Source organism: Cebus imitator, unplaced genomic scaffold (genome assembly GCF_001604975.1).
Source record: "Cebus imitator isolate Cc_AM_T3 unplaced genomic scaffold, Cebus_imitator-1.0 Scaffold64, whole genome shotgun sequence".
In the NCBI taxonomy this organism is placed as follows: Eukaryota; Metazoa; Chordata; class Mammalia; order Primates; family Cebidae; genus Cebus; species Cebus imitator.
The window spans coordinates 6839557-6853355 of record NW_016107379.1 but is presented as its reverse complement, the minus strand read 5'-3'; the positions used below and the strand labels follow the sequence as shown (position 1 = coordinate 6853355).

Here is a 13799-nt window from a genome sequence, read left to right as displayed (position 1 = left end):
CTATGGCCTCAAAGGTAACCCCTGTCCTGAATTCTTCTTTTTCTTTCTTTTTTTATTTGTGTGTGTGTGAGGCAGAGTCTCGCTCTGTTGCCCAGGCAGGAGTGCAGTACACTGCAACCTCCATCTCCCAGGTTCAAGCGATTCTCCTGCCTCAGCCCCCAAGTAGCTGGGATTACAGGTGCGTGCCACCATGCCTGGCTAATTTTTGCATTTTTAGTAGAGATGCGATTTTGCCATGTTGGCCAGGCTGGTCTTGAACTCCTGACCTCAGGTGATCCGCCCACCTTGGTCTCCCAAAGCGCTGGGATTTTACAGGTGTGAGCCACGGCACCCGGCCCTTGTCTTGACTTGTCTGGCCTCGTCTTATCGATGAGTGTTGCCTCTCCTTGAACTTTGTGTCAATGGAATCATTGAGTACATATTCTTTTATGCTGACTTCTTTTGGTCAGCATTTTGATGGTAAGATTCATCAATAATATTGCATCGTTTTATTTTGTTTATTCTTGTTGCCCTGTGGTATTTCCTTGTGTGAAGATACCGCCAGTTTATCTTCTACTGTCGATGAGCATTTGTGTTGTTTCCAGTTTGAGGCTATAATGAATAGTGCTGCCATTAATATTCTTGTACATATCTTTTGATGTACTATGTATGCTTCTGCGGGGTAAATACCTAAGTTTTGCAATTGCTGAGTCATAGAGTTGTACATAGTTAGCCTTAGAAAATACCATCTTAGTGTTTTCCAAAGTGTGACAGGAATACACTCCCTTCAAGCGGTACATGGAAGAGCCTATTATTCCATGTCCTTACCAACATTATTGGCATTAGGTATTGTGATATCTCATTGTGGCTTTAATTGGAAATTCCTTGATGTCTGGCGAGGTCACATCCCTTTTTCATGCATTGATTAGCCATTTGGATGACCTCTTTTGAAAAGTGCCCATAGAGGTCTTTCCCGCATTTTCCTATAGGATTATTTTTTTCTGATTAATTTGTAGGAACTCAAACTGTTGTAGATATGTGTTTATTGTTGGATATGCACATTCCAAATCCCACTCTGGGATTTGCCTTTTCACTCTCTTAAGGGTATATTTAAAGGACACAAGTTCTTAATTTTAATGCAGTCCAATTTGTTAATCTTTTTTCTTTTGTGGAGAGTGCTGGTTGAGTCCTGTTTCTTGGCTTATTACAAGGTTATGGACATATACTCTTACGTATTCTTTTAGATGTTTTAGGTTTCATATTTAGATCTAAAATCCACTTGAAATAGATTTTTATGCAGATGTCAAGATTCATTTTCTCTGGATAAATATTCAATGTATTCAAAGTCTGTCCTTTCTTACTATACGGCAGTGTCACCTTTGTCAGAAATTGAGGGGCAATACATGTGTGGGGTGCTTGAATTTTGAAGGGTGAGAAGAGCTTCGGCAGGTGGACAGGGGAGGGGAGGGCGCTCTAGGCAGGAAGTACAGTATGAGCATAGGTTTAGAGGGGCCTGAGAGTACAGTGCATTTGGGGAACGACCTATAGTTCAGACTGGCTGGTGGGAAAGGAGGAGAAACGGCGTGGTGGAGAAGCTGGCTGGGGCAGAACACACAGGGTTAGGGGATGGAACTTTATCTTAGAGGGATGGAGGCATTTTGAGCAGAAAAATACCGGCAAGTTGGTGCAGGACCAAGGGAGATAAGAGAAAGTCTCATGACAGAGAGGCAGGAGGGTGGGTTTGGAGAAGACTGTAAATCCAGCCAAACCCAGCCCCGACATCACCCCCTTCTTCCCCACACAGAGATAGTGTGCACCTGCCTCAAGAGGCAGCAGTGAGGCAGAGGGTGCCTGAAGATTGGGAGGGTAACCTTCGGCCACAGGGTTGTGGCTGAGTCCCACATCCACATGTCCACTCATGTCCTCGAGTGAAAGAGCCTCTCTTTCACTGGTTTGGGGCTCTAGTGCTGCAGGCACTGAAGGAGGAGGGCAGTGGGGCACACTGGGGCAGACAGTTAAGGCAGGGGGTGTATCTGGAAAGGGGGATCTTTCTGTTCCTCCTGCCCTTGATGCCCTGACAGGGAGACCTGGCCATGCCTTGGGCCTTGAACTCTGACCTTTCTAGGCTAGCTGAGATTCAGAATTGGACAGACACACTGGGGAGAGCAAGACCCAGAGAGGGGAGTGATTTGGCCCAGGCCATGCAGTAAGCCAGACTGACCCAGCCTATGCGCGGGCTGAGCACAGACTCGTCTGCCTTCTCAGCTTCCAAACTTCCTCCCCTGAAACCTGCAGCTAATAGGATCCTGTCCTAGGCAGCTGTAAGGGTCAAAATGTGTCTAGTGTCCTGTCCTGGAATTAGAGGCAGGAGAGGGAGCTGATGATGTTGATGATCATGCTGAGTGTAACAATTATGATTACAGCAATTGCAGAGGCTTATTGAGCACCTACTGGGTGCCAGGCCCTATGCTAAGCCCTCCCCTCAGCTGTGCTGTAGGTTCTCAGTATTCACATTCCTGTTTCACAGATGAGGAAATCGAGCCTAAATAGTTTAAGCAGACCGTGCAGGTGCACTGACCCAGGAGGTGGCAGCGCCAGGCTTTGAAGCTAGATTTGCCTGTCTCCAAGCTCCAGTTCTTCATCAGCAACAGGCTTCCCTCCTACCACCCCTGGCTCTCAGTCCTCCCTATTCTCAGATCTGTGTCCTTAGTTTTTGGGTTGGTCCCTAATGCCCATTCATGAGAGAGTCAAGCTGTGGAGAGGAAGGCAAAGGAGCAGAAGGGCACCACTGTGAGCTTCTGTGTGCCAGGCACTACCTCTGTATGCCCTGTAGCAGCCCTTCCAGGAAGCAGCACACTGGCTGTGAGGGAGGCCGCACATGGGCAGGAAGTGGGATTCACCCTCAGGCCCTCCTGCTTCCAAATGCTGACCCTATGACTGCAGCACTATTTGTGTCCTTCCCTGAGGTCTTCCTGGCATGGCAGAGCTTCTTTGATTAACCTAGTGTAAAACATCACAGAGAAGCCCCACGCTTCTAGCTCTCCCCACCTGGAAGGGACCCTTGGGAGGGAGAGGATTTGGGAGGGTCACTAGGTGTGCAGGATTCTGCACCGCCCCTCCCAACACCAGGCATCAGTCTCCTGCCCCTCAATCTCCAACCATGTGGAGTATGAGCAGGGCCCCTGCATCTGATATTGCTCATCACTCCCTAGCACAGAGCCCGGCCCAGGTGGGTCCTCAGGGAGCATCCTTGGAAGGAAGGGAAGGGGAAAGTGAAGAGGGCAGGAAAAGAGATCAGAGGAGTAGAAAGAGCAGGGCTTTGGAGTCAGGCAGACCACGATTTCAACTCTGACCCTTCCACTGACTTGTTGTTTGATCTTGTGTAAGTTACTTAACATCTCTAAGTCCTCATTTTGTTGTTTACAAATGATACTGATCTCATAGGGTTGTTGGAAGTTAGAGCCCAAAGTATAAAACATAGTTAGAGCCTAAAGTATAAACTGTCACAGTGCGTGGCGCGCAGTAGATGCTCAGTTAATGATCGCTGTCTCTCCCCTATCTTTGTCAACATTATCTGTTTCGAACACCTCTAGTTTCACCTTCCTTACCTCTACAGCACTAAGTAAACACTGCTTTCTGGGTAAAGTCGGAATTCCTTAACATATCCATGCTCCTGCCCCATCCACCACCTCCACCTCCTTGAATGTTCCCTGCTGGCTCTGGCTCAGCCTGGAATATCCTGTCCCATCTTTTCCCCCATTACCTCCTCCCGGAGCAGTCCTAGTTGTTCCTGCTGCCGCTGCTTCCACAGCCTCCTATTGTGGCGTCAGGTGGGTGAGAGATTGACCTGGCACCTCCAAGGCAGGGAACATGGCTTGCTGCCGTTTGGCTGCAATAGCGAGCACAGGCCCCGGCACATGGCTGCAACTCTGTAGGTATTTGCTGAGTAAGTCTTGGGGGAAATGGTGTGAATAAGCCAGACATGATCCTGATGAGCCAAATAGGACCTGCCCAGGGCTATGACAGCAGGGCAGGCTGGGTCTTGGCAGGGGAGCAGAGAGCCTTCCAGCCAGAACATCCGAGGCGATTGATCCAGGACTCACAGGGACGGGCAGGAAGTGGACTTGAGGGGTAGAGAGCTTAGGGAAAGGAGACTGCCCAAGAACACACACACACACACACACACACACACACACACACACGCACACGCGCGCGCAGAGCAGGCAAGAGAGCAGTGAGGGTGGAGCCCACAGGTGAACTGGTTCCTGAGCAGAGCCCCAGGGGTGGGGCAGGAGAGGCCAGGGGGCCTGGAGTTCCCCTTCTCATGAGGCGTCAGTCAACACAAGCTTAGGAAGAAGCTGGGAACCCCCCTGCTCTCAACTCTCAACTCCCTGCCTTTTAGAGAAGAGAGCTGGAGGAGTAGAAGGGGTCTTTGGGGTGGTAGGTGGGGACAGAGACTGCAAGTCCACCCCGCATTGAAGCAGTGGTATCAGAAACGACGGCGGGAGAAGGGGCCTGGTGAGGGGCGACAGGGCAGAACGGTGCTGAAACCCCGGAAGCCTCCCCGCCCAGGGAAAAGCTGGGCATCCAGGCAGGTAGTGGTGGGTCTCCGGCAGGCTGCAAATGGCACGTCCTTCTGGCTTGGTCAGGCGAAAGTGCCAAGAGTAGGGAGGTTTCCGAGGGGGCCCTCCTGTCTTCTCTTTCCTCAGGGATTCCCCTTCCACGAGTGTTGGCTTTGTCCTGCGAGTCTCTGCATGGGGGTGAGCCACCCTCCTTCTGTGCCTCAGTATTGCTGTCTGTAGAATGGGTGCACTCCCTGCTGTGGCGTGCCACCCTCCTGAGCCTCCGACAGAGGAGCTTCGGTTTGTAGTCGAATTCCTCCTTTGCCCCTCTCTCCTCCTGCAGTTGGGCCTCTGTTTAGGGAACATGAATGGGCAGCTGCCTCCAGGGAAATTGCCAGCCCCCCATCCTGCTCTGAGGTCGCGCCTCTTCTGCCAGGGCTCCCCATTATAGAGAGGGTGCTGTGTGTTTGAACTGGTCCCGGGTGAGGTTCTGGGCTGGATTTTAGTCCTGATTCTGTTGTATGACCTTGGGCTTATCACTTCTTTCCTCCGGGCCTCACGCAACAGACAGTCACCTTGTCTGTTACCTGACGCCACTCTCCAGGATCGTCTCGGGCGTCAGAAAGAAGTAAAAAGGCCTGGGTCTTTCTTGTAGGGAAGGTGATGCAGTTGGTCTTAGATCAGGTTCAGACAGAGGCATTTTAAAAATGCTCCACAGGTAATTCTAAAGTGTACTTCTCCATTGAGAACCAATAGTCTAGGTCTGTGGTTTTCAAACTTTAATGTGCAAATGAATCTCCTGGGATCCTGTTAAAATGCAGATTCTGATGGGGGTGGGTAGAGGGAGGTGGGAGGTGGATTGAGGTTTAGGAGTGTGTATTTTATATAAAATCCTGGGTGCTGCTGCTGCTGGCTCATGGGCTGCACTTTGAGGCTAAGAGTCTAGATGGTCCTGTGAAGTTCATTGGATTGTTCTTTCACTCATTTATTCATTCATCAAACATTTCAGCTGGGGAGTGGTCAGATGTGAGGCTACAGGGAGACAGAGCCCAGGGTCTTCCAGGGCTACAGAATTTGAACTTTATCTGAGAGGCGTTGGAGCACCAGCCACAGCAAAGTTTTAAGCAGAGGAGTGGCAAGTTGAGGTTTGCGTTTAGGCGGCTCGCCTGACGTAGCACAGAGAATGGCCAGCGGGGTCTGCACTGCCCTTGCGAGGACCGCATCATCCTGATGGGAGATGGTGGTGGCCTAGAGGGAAGTGGTGGCAGCAGACACGGAGAGAGTAGAAACTTTCTTTTTAAAAAAGATTAATCAACTTTTTAATTTTTTATTTTTTGAGACAGAGTCTCACTCTATGGCCCAGGCTGGAGTGCAGTGGCACGATCTCGGCTCACTGTGACCTCTGCTTCCTGGGCTGAAGCGATTCTCCTGCCTCAGCCTCCCGAGTAGCTGGGATTACAGGTACACGCCATGTTGCCTGGCTAATTTTTGTATTTTTAGTAGAGACAGGGTTTCACTATGTTGGCCAGACTGGCTTGAACTCCTGACCTCAGGTGATCTGCCCACCTTGGCCTCCCAAAGTGCTGGGATTACAGGCGTGAGCCACAGCATCCAGCCTCAACTTTTATTTCTTAGAGTAGCTTCAGGAATTAGCACAAAATACAGACAGCTCTCATATCCTCTGTCCTCCTTATCGCCAACCTCCCTAGGGGAAGGATCCTTGAAATTGTGTACGTGATGATCAAGAGGATTTGAGGATTGACCATGGGGGTGTTGTGAAGGAAAATGAGGAGAAAATGACAGCCAGGTCCCTGGTTTGGGCAACTGGTGGTGGCTTCGTTGATATAGGGACCGTGAGAGGAGGAATGATGGACTTTGGCGGTGATCACGCACTCAGAGTAGGGCTTGTTGAATTGGCAGCACTGATGGGTTATGCAGAAGGAGGTCTCCATCCCTGTCCCTGGACTGCAGCCACATAGGTGTCCTCTCTGTCTCAGCAGCATGCTAAGGCTCTTCCTGGCCCGGGGCCTTGACCTATGCTGCTCCCTCCCTAATGAGCCCTGCCCTGCCCCTTGAGCAGATGTCAGTCTCCAGAGCCGTTCCACAGGGCGGCCTCCCCGACACTCCCCTGTACTCTCTCACAGCACCTGAGGGTTTTCCTTCACATCGCAGATCATGGTTTCTATTTATCCTGTGTTTATGTGAGTGACGACTTGGTCAATGCACCTCCTTCTCCGCAAGGACAGGGATCATGTGTTTCTTATTCCTTCCTTTCTGTCCTTTACGCACAGAGCCTAGAACAGTGTCTGGAGGCACAACTATTCTATGAGGATTCAGTGAATACTTGCCTATGGCATCTCGACTCAGGAGATGGGTCTGGGCCGGCAGTGTGGACAGCGAGTCACCAGCGGCCAGACGGTGCAGACAGTGATTGTAGCCGGGGGAGTGGATGGGTTCCCAAGGGAGCAGAGAGGCTGATGATGAGAGGGACCCTGCAGCAGGTCCTGAAGGACAGGCAGACAGGCCCATGAGAGGGTGGAGAAGGGGTCAGCGGAAATTCAGGGAGGGAGATGTCAAAGCCACACTGTGCTGGGGTGACCAAGGCTATTGTTTATTGGGGGCTCATGTGTGCCCTCATGGTGCTGAGCTCTGGATACACATTAGCTCATTTATTCCTCTAACGACATCATGAGGAGGTTCCAGAAATCCTATGTGTGGCTAAGGAAACTGAGGCACAGAAAGGTTAAGCCCAAGGTCACCCAGCAAATAAGTGTGAAGTTAGTTTCTGGAGCTCTCCCTAATGTAAGTATCGCCTCCATCCTCCTGAATTTTGCCAAACCTGCTGTGTTGGAGGGAGTGGAGGTAGAATGGAGAGGAGAACAGTCCGGAGGGTCTCTGAGCTGGTGGCGGAGGACGCACAGGGGGTGCCAGCATCTGGGTGGTTAAGAGGCCAGGCCTGGAGGAGCTGGGGTGACGCTGAGCTGGGAGAGCTAAGTGTCAGCTGAGCTGTCAAGGTTCCTGGAAGCTAGCGTTGAGCCAGGGACCAGAAGCTGGGGAGCCAGAGCATGCCAAGCCTGAAGGAACAGCCCGTCTTGAAAGCCTGGAGGTCCAATGTGGGGCAGGAATTCTAACAGCCTCTTCCCTTCTCAAACGACTTTACAGCTCACAGAGCACCCTCCTGCCCTTTCTCAGACTTGGTCCCCTTGGGTCTCTGGCATGGGAAGCAGCAGGGCATCCTTTCCCCCTTTCATGGCAGAGAAAACTCAGCTTGGAGGGGGGTTGCTGGGGATTAGACAGCTAGAAAATGATGGAGTGAGGATTCCAGCCCAGGCCTTCTGGCTGTGTGTCTGGTGCTCTGTCTGTCAAGTCCTGACTGTTAAGGGCCACCCTGAAGCAGAGGCAAACCCCAGTTTGCACCCCCTAGTACAGGAAGTGGTTTTTGAGGGGAGATGCGGAGCGTGGCATCTGTGGCGGCTGTGATGAATCATCGGAGTGAGAGCTGCAGGTTGCCCCTGGGTCAGCAGACCTGGCTGCTCGCTGAGTAGCTGTGTGACGTTGGACAAGTCACTTCCAGCAGCTCACCACTACCCTCAACCCAACAGCCAGTGGGCGTCTGGGCCTAGGAGCCATAGCTGGTATGAGCGTGAACTCTGGGTGTCATAGCTGCCATCCTTCCCCAGCCTGTTCCGAGCTCTGGATTGGATTTGGGAGAGGATTTGATTAGGTCCTAAACAGTGGCTCCATGTAGAGGGCCTGGTTCATTTCCTGTGTGCTTACAGCAGACGAGACATGGGCAGAATTAACCAGAGAAGTGATGAATGGGAAAGACACAGACCCCCACCTTGGGAGGGCAGGGCAGTGGCTGCCAGCACTCTGGACCCAAGGCCCTGGGTGAGCAGGCTGGTCTCTCTGGGGCGCGCTGGCTGGATTCTTGTTACCCCAGCTGGTTGCAGCAGCTGCCTCACTGGGTCCCCAACTGCCTGTACTTCCGCTATCAGAGCACTCCCCATGCTCCTTGAAACTAGTTGTCCAACCTCTGTTTTTTCTGCTTAACTGAGGGCAGAGATTGTGTCTGACTTGTTCCCTGCTGTTCCCCCAGTACCTACCTCAGTGCATGGAGAATGAATGAATGCATGAATGCATGCATGCCTCAGTCCTCCCTGCCACCCACACGTCCTGCCCACGCCGGCCAGAGCAGCTTTGACACAGCACAGCTCTGCCTGTGTCGTTTCGTTGCTCACAGGGCAATCCCATGCCCACCGTGTATTCTGCGACCTGGCCTCATCTTTGCCCCCCCTCCTGCCCTAATTTTCTGCTACGCTTGCCACCCCCACCCCTGGGGTTCTCAGGTTTCCTGTAATTGCTCCAGAGACTCAATCAAACCACTTCCCACCCCACACAGGCCTCACCAAACCTGCACACAGTCCCTGTTCACGCAAGCCTGCCTGGGAGCACAGAAAGAACCATGTGCTCTGGGCCCTGTTCGCCAGCATCTGCTCATGTGGGTTGCACCCAGGTGAGGGGTCTTAGGCAGCACTCCAGGCTCCCTCTGTAGCCCTCTGAGGGCCCCAAACACTTGTGTGTAAGGCTCCAAGGAAACAGGGAGAGACCCTGGGCAGGAGATATGAGCTCTAATCCTGCATCAGCCTCTCATGCTCAGGTAATTCCCTTTCCCTCTGGCTCCCCAGGTTTCTTATCTCTAGAATAAGACTGCTGATGGCTCCCATTGGATCAGAAGCTTTTCCAGGGCCAGGCACTGCGAGGAGATTCACATAGTCCTGTGAGCCCAGTGTGATATCACCGGGCTCCATTCCCGATGAGGAAACAGAGGGTCTGAGGCATTGCGAGGCTTGGCCAGAGTTGCACAGTTAAAAAGTGGCCCCATTGGGATCAAAATCAGTCTGACTTGGGGATCCAAGCACATAACCCCTGGGCCCTCTGAGAACCCTTCTGCCTTGGTTAGTTTCTCCCCATCCCTCTGGGTAGAGGCCCTCTGGGGACAGCACCCCTGCCTGAGCGGCACTTCCCTCTTGGCTTTGTTTGGCTTGGCCTCGGTTTAGAATAGGCTGGCGGAGGCAGGCTGACTTGCATTTCTGGTTTTACGTTTGTTGCTGCACTTTCCCCAAGGGGTGGGCGGGCTCCGGCTGACAGTCACCACGGGGACAGACCTGGGCCCCACCCCCACCACCCAGGAAAGGGGAAATGCGACCTGCTCCCCTCTCAGTGCCACTCCATGCCAGGCCCTGAGGGCACCCGGTTGCTGCTTCCTTCCGTCTTTCCCCTAGGACGATCAGAGGCAGGTGGCTGGGCCGGGGGACCGGTGCTAGGGTGGGCCACGTGCGAGGGTGACAGGAGCTGGCTGTGGGGCAGTTTGTTTCTCCTGATGGAGAATGTTCCCTGGTGGGTGGGGCGATGGGCTGGGGACTGGGCTGCTCACGGAGATGGAGATCAGAAGTGGGCTTGAGAAGAACAGGGACAGAAGGCCTGGGCTCTGGCCCCAGCCTAGCCCCTGAATTGTGCAGGGTGGCTTTGAGCAAGTCACTAAGTCACTGTCCAGACTGGGCCCTCAGCCTTCCTGTCCACTCAATGGAGGGTCTTTCCGTCCACCTGGGAACAGCCTGAAGGGACCGAAGCACAGCCCTTAGTTTCCAGATGAGAATTCTGGACTGGAGGCCCTGACATTACAATTGCCAACATTGACTCTGGTGTTTGGCAGAGTGTGGGGTGCGTGGGAAACATGTGTCGCTGGTTGAGGTCTTTAACTTCAGAGTCTCCCTCTAGATCAATGCCTTTTAAATCACTACCGCTGCCAACACCACCTCCTTTAAGGAGCTTTCCACTTTCTGCAGCATACCCTTCTTATATGTTGCTCAGGCATGCTGGTTATCCCATTTCATAGGTGGACATCTTGAGGCCCAAAGGTTGGTGACTGGCTCTACCTGACACCTCCGTGTGGGCCTCAGCCTTCCTGTCTATGCAGTGGGGATTTCGGATTGCTGTTGTTTCAGAGTCTGAGGCCATAAGGTCTGAGAGGGCCCTTGGGTGGAGTCACCTCTGAGATGCAGGGAGGATTTCCAGGGCAAGAAGGCCACAGCATCAGCAGGCACCTGTCTCTGGCTTGTGAGCCACAGCCTAAGGCGTGCCCAACCCTGGCCAGCTCCTGCTGCAGTTCTCCGAGGCTTCCCCTGCCTTGCCCAGCTACCTTCTCGGTTCTGCAAGGCTCCACTTTCACTTTCATGCTCCCAGGCTGAGGCTGTTACCCGCGCCACGCTTTCACATCCGCTTACATCTGTGCTCCCAGATGCCAGCGTGACCCCTGACACGTGTGTGCAGCCGCCTGTAGCTGCCCCAAGCCATGGCTGATCACTGGCTCCCAGCTGTGGGGCTCCACCATTACGGACTCCCTGGGGCTTCAGAGACTTCTCGGCTTCGGGCATGGCCTTTTGGTGTCAGGGCAGCTGTGCAATACTGGGTAAGCCACTGGCCTTTGGGTTCAATTTTCTCATCCATCAAATGGACATGAATGATTTCTACAGTGAGAGCTCTTAGCCCATGTTTTGGGGGTACTTACCCCTGAAGTTTCCTGCCAGTGTGCGTGCCCGCATGTGCACACATTCCCAAGCATCCGTACAGTTCCCGAGTATGGGTGGGGCCTTTCTCTTTCATCAGTTCTCAGCAGCTGTGGCTTCTTGAAGGACAGAACTCGGGCTCTAAATAAACAGTTCCAGCTCCAGCATTCCTGGTCCTTGAGTGTGAGGGGCCCAGCCCAGGCTTGAGAACTGCCACCCTGTGTGGCTGTGGCACCATGGACACTCCTGACTTTCTCAGGGCCTCAATCATCTGGTGACGTAGCTGCTTTTCAGACTTTCATCAAGAGAACCGTTTTTCTCTTTGCTCATGAAATCTGTCGAAACTCAACAAAACCCCCTAGGATCCTGAGGGTTGTGTGTGAGGCAGGAGATGCTGTGTTTTTAAAGAATCCCTGAGGCTCCTCTCAGCAGTTTAGAAGTCCCGGGGTAGGTGATCCCTCAGGGACGTTCCATGTGTCTGTGGCATCTGGCGAGTCCAGATGTGGGCAGTATTTTCCAGTTCCAGTTTCATTCCAGTTCACTAGTTTCGAAAAGATACTTAAACTTTCAGAGCACATTCTTGTTTGAATAACTCATGCAGATTTTTTAAACTTTAATTCAGGTAGAAGACATCCTGGGCTAGGTTCAGTGACCGCCCTGGCTTTGGGGCTTGGCTTGGTTCTGGTCCATGAGCAGAAAGACTGCCTGGTTCTCCTTTATCCCCAGAGGCAACTTCAACCCTGTTTCCTTTTCTGTAAAATGGGAACAGTGATCTTCTTTTATAGGGTTGTTGGGAAGGCCATATAAGAGAGTGGGGTCAAGCTGGCCTGGCCTCGACACGGCAGGTGCTGGATAGACGGTGGTTACCACTCCCTCTTCTCCTGTAAGTGACCAGCTGTGTTTTTGATGGAGCAGAAAGTTCAAGCAAGAAGACAGGGTGAGAATCATTACACAGCTAAGTGAAAGGGGCTTTCAGGGTTCCATCTGGCACCTCAGCTTTCAGACTGGGCGGCCGGGGTTCAGGTCACTTCCTGGTTTCATGTCAGCCTTTGATGCTGGCATCTCGGAGCCTCCTCTTCTGAACCGTTCTTGTTTTCTTTCTGTTTCCCAGATGTTTGAGACGGAGGCAGATGAGAAGAGGGAGATGTCCTTGGAGGAAGGGAAGGGGCCTGGTGCTGAGGATTCCCCACCCAGCAAGGAGCCCTCTCCTGGGAAGGAGCTTCCTCCAGAACAAGACCTTCCACCCAAAAAGGACTCTTCTTTTGGGCAGGAACCCGCTCCTGGCCAAGAGCCACTGTCCAGCAACAACTCAGCTACCTGTGAAGAATCCCCTCCAGGCCCAGATGCCCTGCCACGCAAGGATGCCCCACCATGCCAGGAACCCCCTCCAGCCCAAGACCTCTCACCCTGCCAGGACCTGCCCGCTGGTCAAGAACCCCTTCCTCACCAGGACCGTCTACTCACCAAAGACCTCCCTGCCGTCCAGGAACTCCCAACTCAGGACCTTCCACCCTGTCAAGATCTGCCTCCTAGCCAGGTCTCCCTGCCAGCCAAGGCCCTTATTGAGGAGACCACAAGCTCTGGGGACCTGCCAGCAACCACCGGGGACCCGCCTGCGGCCTCCAGGCCAACCTTCGTGATCCCCGAGGTCCGCCTGGATAGCACCTACAGCCAGGAGGCAGGGGCAGAGCGAGGCAGCTCAGGAGATGAGGAGGATGCAGAAGAGGAGGGGGAGGAAGGGGAGGAAGGGGAGGAGGATGAGGATGAGGACACCAGCGATGACAACTATGGAGAGCGCAGTGAGGCCAAGCGCAGCAGCATGATCGAGACGGGCCAGGGGGCTGAGGGCGGCCTCTCACTGCGTGTGCAGAACTCGCTGCGGCGCCGGACGCACAGCGAGGGCAGCCTACTGCAGGAGCCCCGGGGGACCTGCTTCGCCTCCGACACCACCTTGCACTGCTCAGACAGTGAGGGCACCGTCTCCACCTGGGCCATGCCTTCGCCCAGCACCCTCAAGAAAGAGCTGGGCCGCAATGGTGGCTCCATGCACCACCTTTCCCTCTTCTTCACAGGACACAGGAAGGTGAGAAAGCTACAGGGGGAGGGAGAAGGATACATGCAATGCGGGGAGGGCTGGCCCAGGGGCTGCAGGGAGTGAGCAGTCACCGCGTTCCACCCCTGCTGTCCCGGAAGCCTTCCAACGAACCTTCCACCCATTGGACAGAAGATAAAACTGAGGCCCAGCGGGACCCAAAAGGCAGAGCCTGGACTGAAACCCTTGACTTTAGGACTCCAGATGCTGCATTCTTACCACTGCAGGGTCCCCACAGAAAGCAGAGCAGGTGTAGCTTAGCCCAGGCCATTGTGTGTTTGGATTTAAAAGATCTGAGATAGTAGCTGGAGAAATAGCGTTACAGCTTAGCCAGACTAGAAATCCGTCAGCCAGCCACAGTGATAACACATATTGATTCCATGTCAGCATTATCCTAAGCCGTTTACATGAACTCATTAATTCTCACACAATGGCCCTAGGAGGTAGATTGTATTTTTGTGATCATTTTACAGCAGAGGAAACTGAGGCAAAGAAAGGTTATCTAATGTGCTCTAGCTGACAGTGTATCAATGTCTGAACCAGAATTAGAATCAGGTTCCAGGACTAGTGCTATTTTTTTTTTTTTTTTTTTTTTTT

General features: G+C 53.0%; 1 protein-coding gene across 8 annotated transcripts in view; it reads left to right on the top strand.

The window, feature by feature from the left end:
• Positions 1-13799, top strand: part of RGS3 (regulator of G protein signaling 3) — a 129576-nt gene that overhangs the window by 101352 nt on the left and 14425 nt on the right. For 7 of the 8 annotated variants that reach the window (XM_017530309.2, XM_017530311.2, XM_017530312.2 and 4 more), the window contains one exon: positions 12222-13193. In XM_017530309.2, the coding sequence (XP_017385798.1) occupies positions 12222-13193 (972 nt within the window). Of the gene's footprint in view, positions 1-8772; positions 12048-12221; positions 13194-13799 lie in introns of those variants that run through there. The other variant, XM_017530317.2, reaches the window with a different exon arrangement.